Here is a 26,507-nt window from a genome sequence, read left to right on the forward strand (position 1 = left end):
TACACAACACCAGTGCTTAGATCCAATGAAACCATAACTTTTACATACCAGCTCCCAAGGCAGAACTCATAGCCGTGGTCCCACTGCTTTGGTTGTGCTGGGATGGGTTTGTGCGCGTCCCCACTGACAATAGTTGTGGATGGTACCGAAACAACCGCCACCAAAGGTTAGAATTTTTAGACACCCCTCCATTGAAGTACCGAGCACAACTGAACAGGTCTCATAAAGAGGACTGACAATGCAGCGGTCTCTTGATTGGTAGTGACGACCGTCACTCTCGACAAGCCTCCAATATTTAAATATCACATCTGTCATAAACCTGAATGTCAGGTACTCTCGATTTTGTTATAGTGCGTTTTTCTCTGCACAAAGGTATGTGTGGTTCCATTGCAAAAACAAGCAATAGCAGGAACCCCCAAAATGTACAGAAGATTTTGCAACTCGTTTTTGTTGTTGTGTAAATAAGGCCTAAGATTCTACCATCCAAGGTGTAAAAATGTCAAAGCCTAGTCAAGGCGTGACGCAGAGCCCAGCCTCAAGTGGGAAGTTTTGTTTAGGGAGCAGGTGATGAGCCAATTTAAAAAAAATTTGAGCAGTTATGCAAGAAACCAACATGTAATGTGTATGACTTAAGAAAAAAAAAAGTGTGTACCTTTCATAAAGAGAGCTGTGTATAATGCACACCCTGCGTGACGCGCGCCGTGCGTGAAAAGCACACCACACGTTGAGTTCTGCCCCTCTGAAATAATAATACTGGCTACAGCCTGGATGCACTTTGTATTTTATTACGTGCACAACTTGGAATCACATTTTTTTGTTAAAAAGAAAGAAAGCTGTAAAAACAGTTCGAATAAATCCGTTGACTAATGAATCAAAGTTGGGGTATCACGTCAGTCCACGTTAGTTCATGTCCAGCATGGAGGAAAACATTCTTGTAACTGCTCAGTATTTGATATAATCTTTCTTCTTGGTAGTTCACGTGAATGGAAGCTGATGGAGGAGCCGAGAGACGCTGACATGCCGTGACGTCGTCCAACAATGTTTTGGTTCCTGGCGGTGACGTCATACACAAAAACATGGTTCCCCTTGTTTTGAACCTGTAAAGCGTGCTAAGTGTTTCTTTCACCCCCACTGCGCGCCGAGATGCTTTTCCGACACTGAGGGGCTGGAAAACGGTGGCGGGAGACGATGGCAGAGGCCGCGGGGACGTGCGCCGAGCCCGGACGCAGGCTGGTGTGTAGCGTCCGCCCCGTTAACGTTAACGTTAGCTTCTGGAGCGAGACTGGCAGCGAGCTAATTAGTTAGCCGCAGCTAACGCTCTGCAGCGGCGCGGCGCTGCCGCGGCTGCTGGTCAACTCAATAAAGGTGCTCAACTTCCAGCCGACACGGGGCAAACCGTGGGTATTTTCGGCATCTTGCATTTCGCAACTTCCTGCATGTGAGTAACGGCAGCAGCGCGCGTGCAGTTGTTAGAATAAGGGCAGAACCAGCGTGAGTGAAACAGCTGCTCCCCTTAAGACGCTCCCTGCACGAGACACACGCGCCATCAAAACTGCGGTGTGGTAAAGTGACTTATTGCGATCAAACGCTGGATCTGACCCACTGATCCAGTTTGGAAGTTGAGCTTTAATATCATGTTCGCCATGTGTGTGTGTGTGTGTGTGCGTGTGTGTGTGTGTGTGTGTGTGTGTGTGTGTGTGTGTGTGTGTGTGTGTGTGTGAGAGAGAGAGGGGGGCGGTCTGGCTTTGTGATGGGGAGAGTTTCTTCCAGTGTTGTCATGTAAATGTTGTGGTTCTTCAATGGCAGCGCTCCATCTGCCGGAGGATGTACGACGAGAACGAGGATCTGTCCGACGTGGAAGAAATTGCAAACATCCGAGGCTTCAGTGTGGAGGAGAAACTTGCCAGTGCCACTTACAGTGCAGATTTTGTGCACTTGATGGAGGGTAGAGGTGAAGCAGCTCAAAAACATAAAGACTATTTCTGTGTTTGTTTATTTATTTATTTATTTTTAACAGATGTTTACCAAATTGTTTACTACCGTCACTGTGCTTTCAGACTTCACTTATGAATATGTACAAAGGGAGGCTCTTAAGATCCCACTCATCTTCAAAGAGAAAGATGCATTAGGGATCAGGTGAGAAGTCCTCTCAATAATTACTCTTTATATCCTGGATATAACACCATTAACCATCCTAGAAATAGAACTAAAGAACCCCCCCAAGATGATTTATGAAGTATGATTATTTTAGTTATATACAACTGTAAAATGTTTACGTTTGTAAGTATTTGCTGACATATGGATAAAACATTTCCCATTTGATTTTACACAGAATGCCCGATCCAGACTTCACAGTGGGTGAAATTAAAGGATTAGTTGGTAAGTGACTTGCACTCTCGCTCTCACATATTTTACAGATAAAACATTTGTCTTGAGTGGAAACCGAACCAGTATCTACTCGACACAATCTGTGAAAGTGATTTGAAACATGTTTATGAATATTGTATGAAGGGGAGAGAAACAACTCTCCAAAGTGTCATCTGAGAACCATGTGGGGTTTTTTTTCCTCCCACACTGGTAAATTTACAAGATTAATGGTGCAAATGTCTTAGTTACAAAATATACTGAAGCATAGTTAAAATAACAACTCAAATTAAATATAATTATTAGTTTGCTTTACTTTACTTTTTATCTGTTCTTGAAGGGAATGCAAACAGCATTGAATGAAGGCAAATCAATTATTCTTAAAAACTACCATGTTGTTAAAAAGAACAACTTTAATTGTACATAACAAAGAAATATTCTCAATGCACACATTTGTGTATGGTAGATAAATTTGACATTTTATTGTTACTGTGGGTGTGTATCACTGTTTGCTTTTGTGGACTTTGATTTCATATAATTTCCTGTTTATTCCTACCTGTGTGCTTGTGTCTCTCACTGTTGCATAAACACTTTTACTTGTGCCATGTATTAGGACTTGTCTATCCAAAGAGTTTACAGTATAATATAAATACTAACAGAGACAATCTATATATTTTATATCTGTTGTATATAAACGTTTTTTTATGAGCTAATAAGTCATTAAACTATCTCAATATTGAATCAGATTATATGTTATTTCTTTTATTTAGAAAAAAATAGAGGCAATCATTGTCACAATTGCAACTTAAAAATACTTCGAACATTTTAGTTTTACTAATTGCATTTTTGCAAATACAGATAAAGAATTAAAACTAAACGTGTTGAGGGTGTAATATCGCCATCTAGTGGCTAGCATCGTGAACAACATGTAGTAGGTTAATTTACTGCATTTCTTCAGGATTGTTCTTAACCTCGTTTTGTGTAATCTTCCCAAAATGCATTTCAGTTTATACACAAGTTTATATTGCCTGTCCTTCATCTTCACAGGCAGTCGACGGTCAGTGGACGTTATGGATGTGAGCACTCAGAAAGGCTCTGAAATGAGCATGGCTCAGTTTGTCCGCTACTACGAGACACCGGAGGAGGAGCGCGACAAGCTCTTCAACGTCATCAGCTTAGAGTTCAGCCACACTAAACTGGAGAACCTCATCAAGCGACCCACAGTGGTAATATAACCCAACATTTTCTGCATTTCCTCTGCGTACAACATCGCATCTATCTGTCCATCGACTTCCACCAGACTGGAGTCGAGAGCAGCTGTGGGTTAAAGGCAGGATTCATCCTGGGCAGGTCACCAGTTCATCCGCAGAGCAAAAACGGAGAAAAAGACACACCCACATTCACACCTCCAGGCAATTTAGAGTCGCCAATTAGCTTCAAGTATAACTTTTACAGTGATTACGTGCAAACTCTGAACAGAATGGCCACCGAGCCCAGACAGATGTTCTTGCTATGAGGCGTGAGTGTAAATCACTATATCACAGTTGTTTAAAAGAAAACAATCAAGATTTGTTTGAAGCGCTTCAGCATTATTTCACTGTTGTTTATATTTTAAATGTGATGACTGGTGTAAGAACCACATTGCAAGTTGTAGATGAGATTTACTTTTGTAAAAGTCTAAAAGTAATTGCACTCAGCTCAGCTGCTTTATAATCAGGTTCATGTTATTAACTCCTTGCTTATTTTACTGGGAGCAAATACAAGAGTTCATTGACCTAAAATCAAAGCTGTATTGAATGCATAAACTATCTTTGTTTAATTTCACTTCTGGTGGTGTATGGATGATTAGTTACAGAACAAAACGTGACTGTCAGACTATTTATTGACTCGACTGTCTCTACAAAGAGGGACGACCAGCAGCACTGCCACTGTTGGTTAATTGTAATGTTTTTATTGCTCTTAAAGGTTGATCAAGTGGACTGGGTGGACAACATGTGGCCCCCTGATCTGATACACAGCCAAACAGAAGCCACAAACGTAATCTCAGAGATGAAATACCCCAAAGTGCAAAGGTATGTCCTTTACTGTTCCTGTCCTGGATTCATTTTTTTTAAGCCCTTTTAGGAGCTGTGACTCAAAAATAGAAAATGTGACAAGGATCAAGATAGAATATGCGGAAAATGGCAGCTTCCTTTTGCTGTAAATACAATTTCTCCTCCAATCTGAATGCCTCATCTATCGCTCCATCATAGTAAAGCACTGCATACTGTCACCTCCTGTACGAGCTCTTGATTGTTGCTAGGCAGCAGATTTTTTTTTCTTTTTTCTTTCCTCCACCAGAGAGGAGGATGGTTTATAACTGCCGTGGTCTGACTGCACAGGCTCCTCCCAGCCAATCAGCAGAAGAAGAATCAAAATGAATCAAAAACCACTGGTGCTTTTTCTTTTTAACCACAGTTTCAGCTATATTCCACCATTACACACAAAACCCATTATCCTCCCATGGAGCACAAAGAGGTCACATGGTTACTGATAATGAGGAATAAATTACACAGAATAAAGGAAGATTATATCACTTTTGAATATAACCCGGTATAGCAAATAACTGCTGTAATAGTTTCTGCAGAAATGTCCAGCAGCAGTTTTTATTCCAGCGTCGCCACTAGTGGGCAGTTCTTCCACTGAACTGAGGGGGGGTGGTGGTGGTGGTGGTGCAGGCACATATCAGTGTCTGTCATTATCTGTGTGTAGCTACACCAGCTGTGGTCTTTAGGGGACCTTAAACCTATTGTATTCAGTTCAATAAAAAGAATTGTCAAGAGAAAACCTCACCATATTGTTTTGTTGAATGGTATTTCTATAATTCAAGATTTTGAAGTCGGTATAAATTTAGCTCAAGACATGTCAATAATACAAACGAATCTGTTGTACAGTGGCGTGAAACTGACTGAACTGTATTAAAAATGGCTTTAAGGATTATAAATAAAATTATTGAGTACCACAATACATTTTTTTATTTTTTTTTATTACATTTTATTAGAAAAACAGTCTTAGTGGATGTGTTTAAAAAAATATTCTGTCACTTGCATTGTTAGTTTCTGTGCACGGAACTGATGTTCAAGCTCAGTTATCAAAAACGGTTAAATGCATGTCAGGTGCACTAATATGAAATACTACAAAAATGGCGCATATTATCATCTGAATGGTTTGTGATAACAGTTTCTTCCTATATTCCAGTATTTCTTGTAATTTGCCGTTGTTTGTTTAGAAAGAATATCGTTGCTTCAAGCCTTGCTAATGCACATGCCCGAAAGAAGAAATCTCTGTTCGTCAGTTGAAGAAAGTGGGGAGTATTGATGATTATTTGTGTCAGACAGAAAATGAAAACTAACCTCAGAGTTTAGCAGTGTGAAGTTACATCTTGGAAGACACTGTAAATGGATTCCTGAGAAATGTGTTAATTTCCCCTTTCTGTTTACACTCCAGCAGGGATTTTTTTCCCCCTTCTAAGCTGCTTCCATGCAGCTAAATTAGAAAATAATTTATGCCTCGGGGTGCTAATCATTCCTCAATTAATTTCTCGTGAAGAGATATCCTATTGTGAATGATTTTCTATGCCGCAGTGCTAATGTGAGCTATTTCTGACGGTGTTTTCAATTTTTTTTCCCATTTAAAACACAGCAATTAAGTGGCAGTGCTAACCTATAAATGTTGATGGATATTAAGTGGATCTCGGTTTGTTTGCATAATTCCGCTGTGACCCGTGTGAATTATTTTCCCTATCAGATACTGTTTGATGAGCGTGAAAGGATGCTACACAGACTTCCACATCGACTTTGGGGGAACTTCGGTTTGGTATCACGTATTCAAGGGACAGAAAGTAAGTGGACTTAGGACTCACTCATCATTTTGATATATATATATATATATATATATATTTTTTTTTTTTCATTTTGTATGTTGAAAACCCAACATCTAAAATGAAAAATAATTCCATCCAATCCAACTTGTTCGGTCCTCACACTTTGTGTCTCAATACAATATTGTTTTTGTTTTACCCTCTACTTATTTCTCATTGAAAAATGAAACTGAAAAAAAAAATAAAAAATTCAACCAAGAAAAAAAAGAGACATCCCTCTGAACCCTTTGTCGCCCTCTTATGAGGCTCTCTGGCAGTTATTTAACTTGTTTTTCTCAGCCTTGAACGTTCCCGGCTTTAACACGTCTGCTGTCTGATGAGAGTCACCGTGTGCTGCTTCTCCTCAGGTGTTCTGGCTTGTGCCTCCGACTCCTCACAACCTCGCCCTGTACGAGGACTGGGTCCTGTCAGGGAAGCAGAGCGACGTCTTCCTGGGAGATCGAGCAGATGGGTGCCAGAGAGTGGAGCTTAAGCAGGGTTACACCTTCTTCATCCCATCTGGTGTGTTGGCATGGTTATTCCAGAGTAGCCAGCAGGAAGCGACGAGTTACCGCTTGAATGAACCGAACCTCAACTGATCGTGACACATTGCGTTTGTCTCCGAGAGTCTTGTGTGAATCTTCTCTTTGTTTCTTCCGTCTTTCTCTCTGTCCTCGCGTTGCTTGTAATTAAGGGTGGATCCATGCTGTCTACACTCCCGTTGACACGCTGGTGTTCGGAGGCAACATTCTGCACAGCTTTAACATTCCTATGCAGCTTACCATCCATGAGATAGAGAACAGGACAAAGGTAGGAGTCTGCATCCTCCTGACGGGTGCCTGAACTCTGATCCGCACCGTATTACAGTAAACCCCGCGAGGGGTAAATCAAGCTCTGTGAGAACCAGAGGAGGGTCGAGAGTTTTGCAATAGATTGAGATGAAGGTGGTGGAGGTGGATGTGGAAGAGGAAGAGGAGGAGGAAGAGGAGGAGGAAGAGGAGGAGGAGGAGGAGGAGGAGGAGGAGGAGGAGGAGGAACTGCTTCAGTTGAGACTGAAAGACAAGTCGGGGAAGTCAGAACAGTTGAAGATGGAAGGTTGAGAGAAGTGGAGCAATTCTTCCGTCAAAGTTTGATCAGCTTGACATACAGGGGTTTGAAATCGATGTGAATATGTTATTCCGAACGATAAAGATGACCAGCGATTTCCCAAACGCAAACAAACAATAAAATCTAGTAAAGTTAGTAAAATTAAATCCTTTGACTTGGGTTGAACAGTGAAACTTCAAAATATCTTTTGTTGTAATTCAATTAAAAAAAATAATAATTACTACCGAGGCTATGATTATAATATTCTGAAATCTGAGAATATTTCACAACATAATTGTGAGAATATAATAGATTAAAAAAAAAATCTTGACCATTTTCTGATTATGAGTTTTAAAAATAACCATCAAAACAATTAACTTCCTAATAAATATCCAGATTTTTTTTTGAGATTGTGCACTGCAATGGTAAAGTTTAATTTGGGCACTAGCTGAGCTTTTTTGAACGCTGTTTCAAAAATATGCTTCATGCTTAAGCTTTTGGTTGCACGCCTGAAAGAAGGTGCAGTTTTGTGTGTGTGTGTGTGTGACTTAGTGAGAACGAGCTTTGTGTTTTATGGAACACAACATGTTGATACAAGTAATGTTAGCAGGCTGTGCTGCATATCTCCTCACTGATTTATGGGATATATTTCCTGATCTCACACTCTCACGTGGAAAATGAGATTTCATTAAAATGAATGATTAAAAAAACAACTTTGCCAATGATAACACACACTATTTGTCAAATTTGGTTGTCGTTCCTTCAGGTTCATTCCAAATTCCGGTTCCCCTTCTACTACGAGATTTGCTGGTACGTCCTGGAGAGATACATGAACTGTCTGACCAAGCGCTCCTACTTTTCTCAGGACATCCGAAAAGACTCTATGGGTGAGCGAATCTAGGCGTCTGTGAGATCGACACTGTGAAAGTACTTTCCTTCAGTTGTACCTTACTCTCTCTTTCGTGTAAATCCAATTCAAGGTCTCTTTTATGAATGTATGAGAAAATTTGTGAAAAGGTGATTTATGAAGCTCTAAATCCTGAAATTGGACTTTGTAGCTTTGTTTGGGAGATTTAATTATACGCTTTTTGTGAGAGATAAGAGCCAGCAGAGACCAGACTTTATAATTTGATATATTTGCAGATATTTCAATCATTAAGATTAGGCTAAGTAGTTAAAAAAATGATTTAGTGGTGTAACATTATCAGAACTTTTAAAATAGTACTTCTCTCCCTGACCTAATTTAGCTTGATAAGCTGCACAGTTTTTTGTAATGCATTCACAACACAAAAACTAAAAAGGTGAAACATAAAAAAAAAAAAAAAATTGATTGTGGTGATTATATCTCATAAAATATTATAATATTTTAAGATGCAATAAGTACAAAAATGATTAAGATTCTTGACTTGACAAGAAAATAGGTTTACTCTTTGAATAAATTGAAGGCAGGTGTATCTTTTCCATCGTATTCCAAATTTTTTAGATGCATCTGTATTTCTATGTCTACGACAGCGAAGTTCAGAACTCAATGTGGTGGCATGTCGAGTGGAGTCTTAACAATCTAAATAAATTTTTTTTATTTTAACTCTCCTGTAATTGTCAATTCAAACTGCGGTTTCCAGTAAAAAGGGAGTAAATGTGATTATTTGGCACATGCACTGTTGTGTCAACTTGCATTACTGTGTTGGTTTCCGCTCTGTCAGAGTTTGACAACAAGACAAAGACGGAGAGCCCACTTTCCGACTCCAGAAGTCAGGACATGAACGAAGACTCGTGTGGAACTCAAATCAGGGATGACCAGGGGGAGAAACCAGAGAAAGTTCCTCAGGATGGCCCCTGCTCGCCTGACAACGGCAGGGGCCAGCATCTCCGAGCTGTCCTGTCTGTTGACTCAGAAGACAGCTGTAATCCCAGCTCCACCTCTCTGGATTTCCCGAAGACGCCCTCGGACTCCCCGGCTTCAGAGACTCAGAGCAAATGGACTCATCTGACCGAGTTTGAATTGGATGGACTCAAGACGCTGGTTGAGAAGCTGGAGTCGCTCCCTGAAAACAAGAAATGCGTCCCCGTGGGGATAGAGAACCCTCAAGCTCTGCTGGAGGACGTCAAGGTAAAAAGACAGACATCAAATGAAATAATAATACAGGTGCATCTCAAGCAATGAGAATATCTGTCCAGACGTAATGAGTTGCACAGTCATGAAGTGGTGAACATTTTCGCCGTATGGAATCTCACTTTGTAGAGTTGGCATGTTCTTCTTGTGCCTGTGTGATACTCTGCTTTCCTCCCACCAACTAAAAACACACATTCAAGGCTAAAAAGCTATTGTTATTTGGTGTCAATGTCATTATTTGCCTCTCTGTGTGCCCTGTTGTATCTTCAGGTTGTGCCCTGGCTTCTCATTTAATAGTAGAGGCTTATACAACAGATGAACAGTTATCTGTTTTGTCAGTTGAAATTAAGGGAAATTTCCCATCATATTCTAATTATTTGAGATGCATCCGTGTTTACGATCCAACACACAGTTTTAATTTGATTGTTGTCGTTGTCTAGCTTGTTTTAAAAGAGCATGCCGACGACGACCCCAAGTTGGCGATCACTGGAGTTCCTGTGGTGTCCTGGCCAAAGAAATCACTGAAGGTAGGAAGAGGATTTCCTTTGCAGTGTTATAAGGTAAATAAATGTGTGATTAAATTGATGAACCCCTGATAATGGAGGAGCCCCTGTCATCACATAAACAGATTGCATTTATGCACTTGTTGCCACACTTTATTGTGCAAAAACTCAATTTCACCTGTGTTTTATTTGTCCGATTAAATGGAGCCATTTGTGTTTTATTGTTCAGTGTGTAGTGAAAAGGAAGGACGTTGTACTTGTTTGTATGCAACAACAATACAGGTATTTTCCAAGGCTTTTGTTAAGTGTGAGACATTATCGGCAGTAGACTTCAAGTACATAAATGTGTTTTGTATTCTGAAAAGCATTCCAGTTTGATACACTCAATTTGTATTGATGTGTGTATTGGATAAAGTGAGCAGTGTGCATTATCTATGAGCTGCCGTTGAAACTTAAATACTCTTCACCTTCCAAAAGAGAGGCTTTTCCCTTCTTCTATTATTTCTTCCTTCTCCACCATTTCCTGTTAGCCTCGTTTCATAATTTCACTGTTTGTTTTATTTCCTAATAAAGCATACTGTCTATATTTTAAAATTTTTTTCTACCATACATCTGGATGATGCATTTAGTTGGATGACAAACAAGCTTTCCATGGCTCAGTTCCCATTTGGAGTGGATATAGAAGGTGGATGAATGCTCTGTCTTTACATATTGTTCACCGTGAGCAGAAATATTATGACACATTTTCAGATCACATACATCAACGTCAACTCTTACCTTCACCGTACATCTTGTGTTTGTTTTACTTCCCAGAATGAACTTTTTTATTTTTTATTTTTTGGCTGTGATGATGGTGCAGTGGTTAGCACACTTACTGCACAGCGGTTTGAGTCCAGGTCTGGAGAGGTCTTTCTGTGTTGGAGTTGACACTTTCTATATACATGCATTGGCTTCCTGTTGAGTTCAAATTCAACTTTAGTGTCATATGTACAAGCGCAAGCCTGTTTCGCTGCACAACGAAATTCTTGCTCTGCTGTCCACAGAGAATGGCAACATTAAAATAGTATAGATAAAAAGAGTGAAAGACTAAAAGGAGCAGTGCAATTTTTATGTATAAAACATATTTGAGGCTGATTGCCAATATTAAATTCCCAGTGGTCGCTTTCATGTATTTTCTTTTTCTCATATATTTTAGTTGAATATAAGGTTGAATTGAGGGCTTCAACATGAATTAATGGAATGTAATAGAGTAGGAAAATCACTGAACAAAAACGATTGAGATTCTACCCAAGAAATACGCGTTTCCTGTGTCCAAAGTGATATAATATCAAAAAGAACTGAACTGAGTAGAAATATCAGACCTCCTGATGTAAAATGTACATTTTCAATACAAAAACTGTGTCTGCGTGTGCTACACTGCACCACAGTTTGATGAAATTGAATATTTCTATCAAATCTTAAATACCATTTGGACCAGCTTTTAAAATAACCGCTCAAGTTTTTGTTTAATCTTTCGCAGAAATGCATCTCTTGACAGACGGAGAAGTTTGAGAGCGCTACATGCTTTATGTGAATGTGTGGAGGAGGTGAAGTTGCTCCTCATGTCATATACCCGCTGGATCACCCCCCCCCCCCCCCCCCCCCCCCGAAGCCCAGTTGCTGGTGGGGCCTCTTTGTGTTTGCCTTTTGTGATGAGATGCCATCTGGATCTATTGGCTGTTCACTGCCTTGTCTCCTCTTGCTGTGATAGTCATCATGAACATGATAACCCTCTTTTTCTTTTTTTCTTTGCATTTCTCTCATTGGATTGAGACAAATACCCCCCCACCCGCCCCCCCCCTCCAGTACATATTCTGATACGTACAGGCTTTCCATTGGCTCTCTGCCACCCAGCACCCCTCCTCTTTCTCCGTGAGCTGATCCATATTAATGAGGCAGGCTTGTGAGTGTGTGTGCGTGTGTGTTTCCTACATCTGCTTGTGGTATTGTGGAGCCTTGGATCAGGAGGGAGGGCTGTAGGCCTGACAGCAGTAGCAGGAGTAGAAGGAGGAGGAGGAGGAGGAGGAGGAGGAGGAGACTGCAGCCATGTCAGTATGCTGTGAGCTGGACGCTGTCTGAAAACCAGCCATGGCCATGTCGTTGAGCGCTGATGATGAGGACTACGACTCAGACTCTGAGCAGGTTAGCACACTGAAGCCCTGCAGGCAGGCGTAGTGAGGCCGCCAGAGGAATGCTTGTGTCAGACAGAGCAGTGAGCAGCATCACAGGGCAGCAAGGAAATGGAGCTACCTGGAGACAAAAGCATTGATTCAGTCTACCCTCTGTGCTTGGGCTTTGATTTTTTATTTATTTTTTTTTGCCTTTGTGTTTTCTTTTTTTTCTTTTTTTTTCCTTGTTGGAGTGGAGATAGATTTTCTGTTTGTGTGTATGTGTGTGAGCATGCTTGTGTTTTCATGTGGCTAATGTAGTTGTAGGAGAAGGCTGTGTTTATATAGCCCTCATCCTCAGGGCTTCTGTTGGTGCTTTCAAGATGCTAGAGATTAATTTTTAATGATGTGTTTGTAGAAGTGCAGAGTGAACATTGTAATACAGTGCAGTGAAAAGTAGCTGCATGTAAAACTCTGCATTGATGAGAAAGCAGCAATTTTTAAACTAATTTTTGATATTGTGTCGTATAAATGTCGGGTGCATAAGTGTTTACATGAAGAAGAAATACCTTTTTGTCATATTAAATTACTTCTTCCACTACATGCTTTTATATCAGAACCACACCCCCTTACGTTAAGTCTGGAGCTGCATTTGGTATTAAAAAAACGCTGACTGCAGATGAATGAGTTCATCTTGATTTGCTGCCAATATGATCCGGCGTTGTTCAAGTTTGGTCCCGGTTCCGTTCGTGAATTTGATCCTCAAGACAAAAGGTGACAAAAACGTGGCAAATGTCAACAGCAGGCTTGGAGACTGAAGTCAGATCCAAGCATGCCATCATCTCAGCATCAATCTCAACAACCTGTGACTTCATTTGCAGCCTGAGAGCCCTGCTCGGGCTGCATAGTGTTAAAAAAACAACTCCAAAGCATGTGCTGCACACTTTGTATGTATAGAGAGTTTCAAATTGATTGACACTTTTTTTTTTTTTTTTTTTTTAAGATCTCGGAGGAACAACACATCAGAGTCTGTGTTGAGCAATTGTTTCATATTTCCTGCTCGTGTTTTTTGTATTTTCTGCAGATTTTTTTCATATCTTTTTGGTCACAGTGGTTAAATGCTCCAAATAAAACGCAAAGCCTGTCTGTTTACGGCGGTGTAGATTTTCTACGTATCAGTGTTGGGCTCAGCATCCGAGCTCAAATCTCTTTTGCTTTGACAAAACAATTTGTCATACCGTTTCTGCAGTCTGTGCTCAGCACGCGCTGTCTTCAGTGCGAGTTTAATGTGATGATAAGTATATCCTTTGTAGCTCAGGGCTCTGTCGATGAACATAAAAGCCTGCTTCTCATAATGTTTCCCAGCTGAATGAGCTTTGAAGTACCAAGAAATTACCAGCTGGTCACTTGTACTGTCCTTATCACTGTACTGAGAGGACAAATGCATATTACATGTGCTGTGAAAAGGAAGCTGTATGTGGATACTACCTTCAGAAACCCACTTTACAGGTGACACACTATGTGGTAAAAACACATACACCTGCGACAGGGACTATTTGGTATCATTCAAGGACACAAGGCAGTGTTGCTGTCAACCTCTCCTATCATTTAATTCTGCATGTCAGTGGGGTATCTGCTTTACAGATCACCCACTTAGCTGTCAGTGGGGGGGCACTTAGAGGGGATTTAGGAGACAATATGGACAGCGATCTGAAGTCTAAAGTTTGTTCTTATTGCAATACCTTTTACAGGTACCTTGTTATGCCTGTAGTTCAGGTTATAGGTGTACAGTAACTGTATTCACTGCAGGCATGTTTCCCTGTTATTTGATGTGATTTGACATCAGCAGTTCAGTCACACCTTCGACCTCTTGTCTATTATTTGAGGTAAGTTACAGATCATTGCTATGCTGGGTTTCTCTGCTTGGGTATCTGGCCTGATTTCAATGTTCCTCCTTTTGTTAATCCCCACGAATGCCCCCAGAGCAGTCCAGTGCAGACTGTACAAGCCCTACCCCCCGAATATCTCACTCTAATCCTGTCTGGTTACCACATATTTGACTGCCTGTGTCAGCCTATTTCCTTCCTATTGTTAGAATAAATTATTGTAATATGCCTAAGATTGAGCCTGCTTACTTTTTCTGTTCGAGGGTCTCATTACAGTTCTTATTGGTTACAAGTCTGTGTGTCATACACTGTTCTGTTAGGGAATGGAACGTGGCTGTTGCTATGCTGACACCAGGAAAATCTGCACTGCCGATGTAACTAAAGAAATCCGATCTTCATTTCCAAGAGCTGCAGTGTTTTTGCACTCCTTGTTCGTGTGTGTCCCCCCCCCCCCATCCACACACTGCCACTTATTAATCTCACGTGATTACGCTTGGCAGCGTTTTGACATGTGGCTGTAATGTTTAAAATACACAGTTGAGGCTTGTTTCTGAGCATGAGCAGGATGGGAATATAAAACTGGAAAAAAAAGAAAAAAAAACCCCAGCAATGATGCTCATCAAAGGCTTCTCATCTCCGTTGCCCACTTCTATTAAATAGAGCACATTTAATTGTGTGTGCCGCTCTAAACCAGCCTGTGCACCCGTAACGCAGAATAATAGGTCCTACTGATCCATGTGTGAAATGTAGCCATAAATGCAGCTTCTTTTTGAAGTAGAAACATGCAAGCAAGTGAGGTGCTAAATTTGGACGACGCCTCCAGGGACATTTTTGATGTGTTTGTTTTCTCTTGTATCCACTGCTTCAGCAGCAGCCGTGAATAATGTGTTTATACACATCACGTTATGATCCAGTTTGTGGATATGCACCAAATGTGTGTTTGCATATGTGGATGCAGGTGTTGTTTCCTTTTTGCATCAGCCTGTGTTTGGAAGCGTTGACCCAGAGAAAGAAAGAGGATCAGCCTGTACTGATGACATTCGCCAATAACACCCCTCACTGCTGAATGGAATGTTTTGTTCTTCTTCTTTTTATTACATAACATGATTGTAGGTACCCAATCAGCCATAGACTCAATAAATGAAATGCAGTGTAATTTTAAAGCTATGGATCTGGAGCTTCATTCTGTTCTTTTAGTTGTTATAACCATTTCCGAAGCATCCGCAAACCATGTTTTATTGTGTGAACAGTGTATCTGCTCTTCCTTTGACATCATAATTACAAATTCGCACATTGTAATATAAATGATTTGCCTTTTCTATCTCGGTCCATGTGAATTTTGTGGCTGTGTCTCTTCATAATTGTCTTCGTAACTATTTTTCTGCTTTGCCAACTCGCTAATGAATCTGACCTTTGAGTGAAGTATTTGTTGGCTTGATGTTATAAGGACTTGACACTTTGTCCTCTTCATCCTTTTAGCCCCGGACTCCCAACCGGCCGAAACCTAAGATGGCAGCATCTCCTGCCTCAGCAGTCAAGCTGTCGGCCAGTCGGGGAACATCTGGTGCCAGGAGGAGAAGGACGCGCTGTCGAAAGTGTGAGGCATGTCTGCGGACGGAGTGTGGAGAGTGCCACTTCTGTAAGGACATGAAGAAGTTTGGCGGGCCTGGAAGAATGAAACAGTCCTGTATCATGAGGCAGTGCATAGCTGTAAGTACAAAATGTTCTCGCAGATTTTTTTCCCAGGATGATGCGAGAGGAATGGGTTGTGATCTTTCTCTTTTTTTTTCAGGGAGTAAGATGAGAAGATTGATTGCAATTTCTCAGTTTTTTGTAGAATACAAAAGGCACAGCCAGCAGGTGATCAGCTTAGCAGGAATATTGAAGACAGGTGCAAACAGCTACCCCGGGGGTAAAAAAAAAAAAAGCGGCACCTCCAAAGCTTGTGTTTGCTATAAAATCATTTTTAGGTTATACTCTGGTGTCTTGATGTAACCAGGTGGTTGCCAAGCAACTAGCGAGGAAGCCACAGCATCTGGCCAAGAAGTAGTTCAAGCATGTGGCCTTTTGTAAAACCACAACTTGTTTTTCATCATTTTAATACCGAGCAGATTAAGCAAAGGGAGTAATGTGTGTGGAGCTGTATTGCAAGTTACCTAATTTGACCTGCATGCTGCTGATCCATAGTACTATTTTATTGATTTACTTTAATAATGCTTTCACAAATGTTCTGTTCATTTTTAACATAAAACTTTCAATTGTGTCATCAATGTCATAAAGATAATTAAAGCATTAGTCACCACAGTTCAATTAGATTCAGGAATCATTTATATATTTAGGCCAGTTACATCATTGCTATTTCATGACACTTCATTCAAATACAAAGAAGAAAGAAAACACACATTCTACAAGAGCAAACGTAGGTCAGAGGAAAAACGATAATCTAACATTTACCAGGAAGAAGCCTCCACAGATCCACACTCAAAAGAGGGAGTTTTTTTTTTTCTTGCACAAGTTGGGATTATGGAATATTAAGAGATAAAAGTATACGACTGTGAACAAGAAACAAGTTGACATCAAACCGTCAGCTGATCCACATGCTCATGACTCGAATGAGTTAAGTAACACGAGTCAGGAACTTCCAGCTTCACAAACAAACATCCTTTAGTGAGGACAGAGACACATAATAACTTAATCACATACAAAGGTGACATAGATAAAAAGTAGAACAAACAAACAGAGTCAGCGCTCAGGTAGACGTTACAGCCATGAAGCGTTTGAATGTTTCAGAACCATGGACAGAGGCATGCAGCGGCGCTGCGTTTGATTGTCTTTGCATCAGAGGTGATGAGATCGGCTCAGTCTGATTGTTCAACCACAGATCAGACACTGTGGAATTTTGCTATAAAAGGCCAGAGTTGTGTTATGCAACTCTTCAATAATGGTTTCACTTTAGGAAAATGCAAATAACTGTTAACCCACCCCTGAGGTTCTGTGTCTCAAACACAGCTTCAGTATTCAGGGCTAATAATCACGCGCGCACATTCTACTCCGCCGTGCCACATTAGCTCGGTTGTGGACGTGACTGCAGCTGTTTTGCTTGCAAACTAACTCAGAAACTGTTGAATTGACATACAGCATGGATAGGATCAAAGGCGAATCAAATTAGATGTATAAATCACAGTGGCAGACCGGGAGCAACATGGCTTTCAGAGCAAGACCCGTTAAAGCAACCGAACCGTAATTCTCCACGTAAACTCACCATTATCTTGATGTTCTGCCTGGGAATTGAGTAAAGCCACAGATTCTTTGACTGCATGCAACGTATTACATCAGCCATATTCGGTTTTTATGCTCTCTTTGTTGAGTCATGTAAATAAGCTGTGACAAATGATTGCTGTCAATAGATAACAGAATTTTATCGCCGTTGTACGTTAATATAAATACAATTTGTTCCAAAATATATATTGATTTTTTTATATACACACACATATATTTATATATATATATATATGTATATAAAAATAATGTAGTGATGAGGATTTTAACAGAAGCCCCATCTTTCCTCTCCTTGTTGTTTTGTCCAGCCTGTTCTTCCACACACAGCAGTGTGTCTGGTCTGCGGAGAGGCGGGGAAGGAGGACACGGTGGAGGACGAGGAGGAGAAGTTTAACCTGATGCTCATGGAGTGCTCCATCTGCAATGAGATTGTTCATCCAAACTGTCTAAAGGTAAATTCCTCGATAATGAATGCCGACCCGTGATTTAACACTGCAGACGTGTTCATTGCTGCCTCACATTCTGTCTCTTCGCTCAGATTAAAGATTCAAACGGAGTCGTCAATGATGAGCTGCCGAACTGCTGGGAATGCCCAAAGTGTAACCATGCGGGAAAAACGGGAAAAGTAAGCATCAGTCTAGACATCACTCTTCCGTTTGTGAAACAGCCGATTTGATCCGAGTCTCGGAACAAGAGAAATAAAGTTGTGGTTCCCTTTTTTCCAACCCTTTGGCCTCAAAGCAAAAAAGGGGCCCAGGGTTTAAGTACGCATCAAACCTTCCTGGATCGCTGCTCAAGGAACCTCGATTAAACCGGGACTCGAAGGAAGAACCCGACTTGACGATGGTGACCACGGCAACCGTGAGCACCTTAACGACCACGACGGCTGTGAAGAGAAAGGCTGAGCGAGACGTGACCTCCAAGAGGAACGACGAGGAGCCCCCAAAGAAACGTCCGCCCTTGCTCGCCCTGGATGGGATGGCCCGTCCGAGACTCGAGGACAATCCGCTGAGAAAAAAGAGAAAACTTTTTGACACAAATGACGAACCCATCCTTATGAAAAAGAAGGTGAGAACTTTACTTTTGTCACAACTTTGTTATTCCAACAAAGCCTAAAAAGGCATAAATAATCCCTTTCTGCTATCTTGAGTGTTTTATTTGAGTGTTTCCTGCCTCGGTTTTCAATTCACCTTCTTCAAGTGAAGGCTTTAATGTATATAAAGGGCCCTTTACTCCATCTGTAATAATGTGAATATTGCAAAGGGAGGATACACAGAGGACCAAGAACAGACGAACTGAAAAATATAAAGATGTGAAAATTCACGGGAGAGTTTGTTTTGAGACTTCTTTATATTCAGACAGTCACAGCACATTTCCTAGACTAATTTGTTAATATTTGCCTGCTACAGCTGTGTATTTGAGATGTGTCAGCATTTTTAATATCCATTTACCCCCACCCTCATTATCTTGAAAATGGAATATACAGGCAGCAATATGCAATGGTTTTGTGGAAGAACTTCAACTTTCCACTGATGAACTTCATTATTCTGACTGCTTTAAAAATTCATCATACTCCTTCTGTTCTGTCATAGAAGAAGCTTTCCAAACCTGATGATCCATTTACTTCGAAGCTGTTGCGGCAAGTCAAGGCAGAGACTGATCACTGTGACGAAGAGGAGGAACAAGAGGATCACGACGAAGATAGATTACCCTTGAATAAGATGCAGTTAAAGGAGAAGAATGAGTATGATGACGAGGACCCGGAGGACGATGCCGAGGAGGACGAGGTAGTGACGAAGGACAGAGAAAACAGCGTCGAGGACAAAACAAAGGTCATGCCAAATCCACTGCTGAGAACATGCGCGGCCAGAGAAAGTGATCAGGCCTCGACCAACTCTCCCCGAGCGGGGCCGAGCGGAGAGTCGGGAGAGCCACAGGAAAGGAGCTCCGCTCAGCTCAAAGCTCGCCACCAGCGCAAACGTCTTCCCAACAAAGAGGCGAGCAAAGAGTTCAATCAGGAGATCTCCAAGACGGAAGACTGTCTGAGCAGCCAGAGGCACGGCGCGGCGAAGACTGAGGACAGTCCGACCAATCACAACCGAAGACCGCTGAAGACCGAAGACTCGGCGGCCAATCAGAATCGAAAACCGATAAAAACAGAAGACCCCGCCACCAATCAGGGCCGCAGAGCAATAAAAATGGAGGAAGGTGTGACCAATCAGAACAGGCAGCCGCTGAAAACCGAGGACAGCTTAGCCAATCAGAATCACCGGCCGGTAAAACACGAGCCTGAGAGTGACACGGATGACCAGAAGCCGCGGTGGCCTCTCAATAACGGCAGCAGTGACCTGGGGGACTGGCTGCGTCACCGGGGGCGGGAGGTGAACGGGACGCCTCGTGGGTACTCGCCGCTTGGCTGGAACCGAAGCACGCCGATCACGCAAATATGCCCCCGGCCCCTCCCCTGCAGGTCACCGCCCAAATGTATCCAAATGGAGCGCCACGTGATCCGGCCCCCGCCCATCAGCCCCCCGCCGGACAGACTGCCGCTGGACGACGGCGAGGCGCACGTGATGCGGCGAGAGACGTGGATGACGGTCTTCAGTCACCTCACTCACAGGGACCTGTGCGTCTGCATGCGGGTCTGCAGGACCTGGAACCGGTGGTGAGTACGAGTTTCTGAGAGGTCCGCGTCCGACGTTTCGTCACGCCGCGACCTCACGGAGACGTCTGGCGCGTCTCTCATCAGGTGCTGTGACAAAAGACTGTGGAAGCAGATCAATCTGAACCGCTGTAAGTCCATCACGCCTCTCATGCTGAGCGGGATCATCCGGAGGCAGCCGGTCGCTCTGGACCTCAGCTGGACCAACATCTCCAAGAAGCAGCTCAGCTGGCTCATCAACAGACTTCCAGGTAAATTCAATAGAGACGAGCAAAAAGGGGAGTGTTAGATTTTGTATGCAACGGCAGAATCTTTCACAAGCGAATGAGAATAGCTTGCTGATTTGTTTTTCTGTATTTGAATATCGATGATCTCAAGGACTAAAGGTTTCCTAAAGGTTCTTAAGATGTGAATGACTTTATATCTGTGTGTGACAAATTGACACTCAATTCTCACTGTGTATTCGCTTGAACAGGTTGTCACTCTGTGACCCGACTTAAGAAATGCAAAACGCAATTTTAAAAGCAGTCATTTTTAATTACTAGGAAAGGAACTCCACTCTTGCTATATTTAAGACAGCCACGATGATTGATTAGAACTCTAGTGCACAAAGGTGTGAGGAGCCTATTTAGCATTTTGACAGTGTGCAAGACAAATTTCTCTGTGAACGGCCAGTTTTCCACCACAAAGCCACCAACAATGTATCCCAATAACCGAGCTTGTACAGCAACGACTGAATCTATGACCGATGCTTAAAGGGGATGCGGCTTTTTGTTTTCCACCCACAGTTTGCGGTTTGAGAGTAACAATATTCACTCGGACTAAAAAATTTTTAACACAATCTGAACCCATGTTTGGAGTTACATTTTATAGGAGATTTTTTTTTTCTTTTTCTGATCAATCATGAGTCATTTCACAACTCGTGTGCAAAAGACAGGCATCCGGATTGTTGTGTGCAAATTTTTTTAACAGTTTAACTACATATAATACAACTTATTTGTTTTATTGAAAGATCCTGCCTCATTTGGCTTGAACTCCAGCTGAATGACAACAAAGTTTGATTTGACTTTGTTGCAACACAAATGAAAAGAAAAAAAAAACAATCAAAGCCAACAGTTGGATCAAAGCTTCTCAGGCTGCACATTTACATCAGTGAGGTTTGAAACATTGAAGGCAGTGTTGCACGGCGCCCTCTGGTGGTCACTGGAACAACATTTCTTTTGAACTGCTGTAATATCAACCATCAAGTTTTGCTGAATGTGTTTTCTGTTCTACTTGACCCACATATGGAGTACTTTAGTCTTTAGGAGAACTGCAGTTGTTGCATAAAGCAGAGACGGTGGGACACTTTATATATTTCATGTATTTTATGCAGGTAAGAAGCATCTTAAAGCCATTGAGTCTGTCAAACTGCCCAGTTCAACTGATCCAATGGCTTTCAGAGGCATTTTTTATTTGCTTCAGCAGCTGTATATAGATACGATGTTTATCATTGGAGCATTTATATAGCTTTTTTTTTTTTTTTTATAAACTCAATTTCAAAATAATACAGAATTCAGAAATGTGAAAAACCACCATTCAGTATCAACCTAACAATAAAAGTGTCTTTGAGAAAGAATTTAAAAGAGGAATTGACTTTTCCAGCCTGATGTACTGTCGAGTCCCACATTAGAGGATCTGGACAGATAAACGGAAACTACCAGAGCTTGTCATGCTAATGATGAGCTTAAACCTCTGATAAATGAGAAAGATCCTTGAATAATCAAGGATTTGAAAACAATGATATGATATAATAACAGTTTGTGGTGTTAATTATGTTCTTATGCATATACACATGCACATAAATACTGACAGGAGAGAATGATAGTTTCCTATTTAAATTGGCAAGCACCAAATATCTAGTCAAATATATGATTAATCATATATCTCATATTATAAAACATTTTTGAGTGGAAATGTATGACAATCATAGAGTGAAGGTAATTAATAGGAAATGTGAATAATTTCTTCTCTTATCCTTTAAGGACTGCACAGATTAAGAAGCTTAATAATAACAATATTATCTATTACAGAGGAATGTATGAATCTATTGTATAGAGAATTTAATTAGTGTGTCTTGAATAAGAAACCGTTTTCATTATCGTGCTCCCATAAGGCTTCTTCTTGTGGATAATTGTTTCCCAAGAGGTGCTTTTGTGAGACCCTCAGTTATTTAGATGAGGGAAAAAAAAAAACAAAAAAAAAAAACAACGTGTGTGTTTGTTTTATGACCTCGGATTACGCACACAGACACATTTGTTTACTGCAATGATCATGCGGTATAGTTGGAGTCTGTGTAGCAGAGCAGGAGAAACTCATGCCTTCACGGACAGAGTGTGTGTATTTATGTGTGTGTGTGTGTCCCCATGCAGGCCTCCGTGTGCTGCTTCTGTCGGGTTGCTCCTGGGTGGCCGTCTCCGCTCTCTGCACCTCCAGCTGCCCTCTTCTGCGAACTCTGGACGTTCAGTGGGTTGAAGGACTGAAAGATGCTCAGATGAGAGACCTGCTGTCTCCTCCCACAGATAATCGGCCAGGTAGCAGCACAACTTGTCCTTAAATGATCACGCACGAAAGCAGAACCGGATTCCGTTTCTCGTCTGTGTGTTGTTTAAAAAAAAAAAAATCAAAACACTGTTTTTTTAAGGACTGAATTCGTTGTAAATATAATTATAGTAATTATGCACATGATCATGGAGCACAGATGGGGAAAAAAACCCAGCTAAACATAGAGTTTGGACATCATTGCCCACTGAATGCCTTATGAATATACAAAAATACAATATTGAAGAGGCAAGAATAATTTCTTGAAATCTTGCCCACTACTTTCTGCGGTTTGCTACAGATTGCATTAAGTGGTGCATTTACTGGGAGCTATTTTAAACTCAGAGTTAATGCAGGGCTCAATGTCCCAGCTGCAGTGCTCATGCTGAGTGTAATTCAGGAGTATGTCACGTCGATGCCGCGACTCGCTAATGTGTTTTTAATTGTATTTTCTTTTTGACAATAATAGGACTCTTTGGCACCGAGTAGTGTCAAGTAGTACAGATGATAACGGGAGGTCACATCGATCAGCACATCAATGTGAAATATGCGTCATGGTAACAGCTCTGCTGAATTAGGTTCTGATTGTCTCTAAATGCTTCAGACTTGACTCAATGAATTGATTAGGATTGGTTTCGAGCACAAAATCTGCTTTTTGCCAGCTGGCAATGACAAAAAGGGCAGCTGGAATAGTCAAGTAACTTCAGTTTCTGTGTGAAAAAGTGTAGCTATGTTAGATGTGACATAAGCATCTAAATACACGGTGAGTCCCAACAGCCAGTAACATCCCAAAATTCCAACTTGAACAAACGCTGACATAAACGAACCCCAAGCAGGAAACACCCCCCTAAACTCTCAGCGTTTTGGAATTTGCAGGTCAGCTAGACAACAGGAGCAAGCTGCGTAACGTGGAGGACTTGCGTCTGGCCGGGCTGGACATCACCGACACGTCTCTGCGCCTCATCATTCGCTACATGCCTTCACTGTCCAAGCTGGACCTCAGCTACTGCAACCACGTCACCGACCAGTCCGTCAACATCCTGACCGCGGCAGGAACGACCACCAGGGACTCGCTCACTGACATCAACCTGTCAGGTACGCGCCGACCAGCCTCGACCCGCGCCGTGCGGTTGAGTTGTGGTTGAGTTGTGACTTTGTCAGAGGCACATATTGACTTGTCTTTTCCACCCACAGTGGGTTACAGATATAGTGATTTTATGCACCAATACTAGTGGCTTTGCTCCTTATACCTCATTAGCCACTGCTGCAGCGCTTCCCAAGCAAAGGTTCAGTCTTCACATTGATTTCTCAGCTTCCAGACGGTAACAGGTTTCACTCCATGGCTGCTCAGGTTGAAAATCAATGTGACTGATGAGCAATGCAGCAGGGTGCAACTTTGTTAAATGGTACATCTGCTGCCAAAAGGAAGTGTGGTGCTGGGTGCTCCTGAAACAGTCCCCCCCCATGGAAGTTACATTTGAAGTAAAAGTCAAATGGTGCATCATGTCAAGGCACTTCTAAAAAAACATAACTTTTTGTGGACCCATGGCATATTTTTTTGTGTGTTTGGGATTTTTATGACTTGTCGGACAATTTTATATTGAAAAATGCAAAATAAGCTAAAAATATTTCAAATATGTGTAATATATCCATAATATACGTGTTCACAGTTTTAAAGAAACTGTGGGAAATACGCAACATTTCCATTCTTTCTAAATGCTTCTCAATGTAAAAAGACCAGAATACCTCTGTCCTTAAAACGTTTTCAAATGAATTAAGAGGTCTTGAGTACACAGCAAAACGGACGTTATATAAGTTGCCACATTTACCATAAAACACGTCTCACCCCAGTGACCTATTTGTCCCCCACCGTGGAATGCCTGAATAATCCATGCAAGTCTGTGCGGTATGTCAGTAGACGTGACCCGTTCTGCACCACTAGCCCATTTTGGTCTAACCCAAATTCTCCCTGCAGTGTGTAACAGGGTCACGGACCAGTCGCTGACCTATTTCAAGCGCTGTGGGAGTATTTGTCACATCGACCTGCGATACTGCAAACAGGTGACCAAGGAGGGATGCGACCAGTTCGTCGCGGAGATGTCCGTTAGCGTCCAGTTTGAACTGATCGAAGAGAAACTGCTGCAAAAGATCAGTTAGGCCCGACGGAGGCGTTCACACGTTGGCGAGGCCACTGTCCACACGGAGGCAGCAGACGACTGCAGGCTCACGGAGAAGCAGGCCCGAGGATGGGGAATGTTTCTGTAAAGTTGTAAGTGGAGGCTTTCCTGCTGAGCCAGAATGTAAAAACAAAAAAAAAAGTTTTGTCCAGTGAAGGCAATATTATGAAAATGTTTTTTTTTGTTTCACCTGTTTATAAGTTATTTATTTCTTTATATTGATTGTTTACGTATTGTATCACAATTATCTTTTGGTGTTTATAGACATATTTTTTGTTTCAATGCAAAGTTTATTGCATTATAGATTAATATTTTTGTATCAGAAAGTGTTTCATACATTTACGTGCAGTATTAAATGCACCACTGTACATTATCATAGCATTGAACTTGATAATCAGTCGGCATTACTGTTAAGCTCTTTATTGTCGAGAGGCAGAAGTCCAACGATTCATTGCCAAACCGTAGGATGGTAGCTTGTGTTAGTGTGAGCATTTTTATATTTGATTATATGTGCCAGAGCTCTGTTTCCTATTTGACGAAAGGTACTGTATATTTAGTTTTTCACGTCCTTTTGGATGAGATATATCGAGCAGAAAAGTTTAAAAGAAGTTATTTGCACTGATGCGGTCAGTATGAATACGTGAATGTATTCTCACATACACTATACAATGTACAGTGTACAAAGCATATTTTTCAACACTAAAGTGTTCTGCTAATTTTACTAACAACTCGTAGTTAACCGGGTTACATTGCGACGTACGTGCACTCAGACTTCTCCGTCCAGTCTCCGTCCCTTCGTCAGTATTATGGCTGCTTTGCGGAGGAGGCCTCTCAGCTCTGCATGCAGCAAAAGCAGCGTTTACACCACAGCCAGTAGATCAAGTCAACGTTAACTAATGTAACCATCCGTTTAGCCCAGTGCTTGACGGCCGTCCCGATGAGAAAAGAAGTGCTGAGTCAGGAATCGGCAGGCCTGGAGGGCGAGATAATAATTCTTCAAAAGTCACTGAGGCGAGTTATTTCCCCCCAAAAAAGAGACTTGTGAGCAGACTGGCAAGTATAAATGGATAAATGACTGATTATTTACCTTTTTTTTTTTTTTAAGCCAAGATTGTTTATTTTCCCCATGTGGTGTTTATTCCAAAAATATATAATTCCAGAAAATTTGCCAAAAATGGTGATTTCTGTTTCTAAGAAGTGAATAATAGTTTTATTTCAAGTATTATGAAGCAGTGGTAGAATCTTTCAAGATGGCTCTAAAGATATAGTTCAGAAAGTCAAACTAATAAACTAACCAAGAAAATATAACACCAAACATTGTTGTTTTTTATTGTCGTTGAGAAAAAAGACCCCCGTTTGTTTTTGTTTCTATATTTTCTGTAAAGAGGCAGATTTTCCTAAAGATTTGTGGAAAAGAAATGCTGAAATAGATTTTTTGTTTGTTCTTTCATCTGAGAGTTCATCTGAAGATCTTGTGTATTGACACTGGTTGTTTTTATTTCAGATAAGCGTTTTTTCTTTTCTTTTTTTTTTCTTTCTTGTTAATGATGGAAACTATGTTCATCTTCCCAACGAGGGATTTTGCTGTCGGAGCATGATTAAAAAAAAAAAGAAAAAAGAAAAAAAAAAAAGATATGTCCATCTTACAGATTTATTAAGTTTTCATTTTTCACCTTTTAATGCTGGAATTGTTCTGAAGTCTTTTGTGTAACTCCTGAAAAGCAGTCCATACAGTCCATTGGATGGGTTTACATTAAAGTTTTATGTTTTTATGAAGAAGAAAGAAAAAAAAAAAGTCTCCACGAAATATTT

The 26,507-nt window shown here is 41.2% G+C and overlaps 1 protein-coding gene across 1 annotated transcript; it reads left to right on the forward strand.

Annotated features, from left to right (window-relative positions):
• Positions 1–1,188: 1,188 nt before the first annotated feature.
• Positions 1,189–25,139, forward strand: kdm2bb (lysine (K)-specific demethylase 2Bb; the record flags this gene model as incomplete). The annotated part of the gene is made up of 21 exons (XM_080510177.1): positions 1,189–1,233; positions 1,807–1,951; positions 2,058–2,136; positions 2,333–2,383; positions 3,416–3,590; positions 4,330–4,436; positions 6,151–6,244; positions 6,631–6,784; positions 6,957–7,072; positions 8,115–8,235; positions 9,052–9,458; positions 9,902–9,988; positions 15,477–15,707; positions 17,585–17,728; positions 17,815–17,901; positions 18,018–18,344; positions 18,869–19,941; positions 20,026–20,189; positions 22,350–22,511; positions 23,395–23,613; positions 24,494–25,139. The coding sequence occupies 21 exons, from the start codon at positions 1,189–1,191 to the stop codon at positions 24,673–24,675; spliced, it is 4,170 nt and encodes a 1,389-aa protein (XP_080366303.1). The 3' UTR covers positions 24,676–25,139.
• Positions 25,140–26,507: the final 1,368 nt, after the last annotated feature.

The sequence above is a fragment of the Blennius ocellaris genome, assembly GCF_963422515.1.
Source record: "Blennius ocellaris genome assembly, chromosome: 15".
In the NCBI taxonomy this organism is placed as follows: Eukaryota; Metazoa; Chordata; class Actinopteri; order Blenniiformes; family Blenniidae; genus Blennius; species Blennius ocellaris.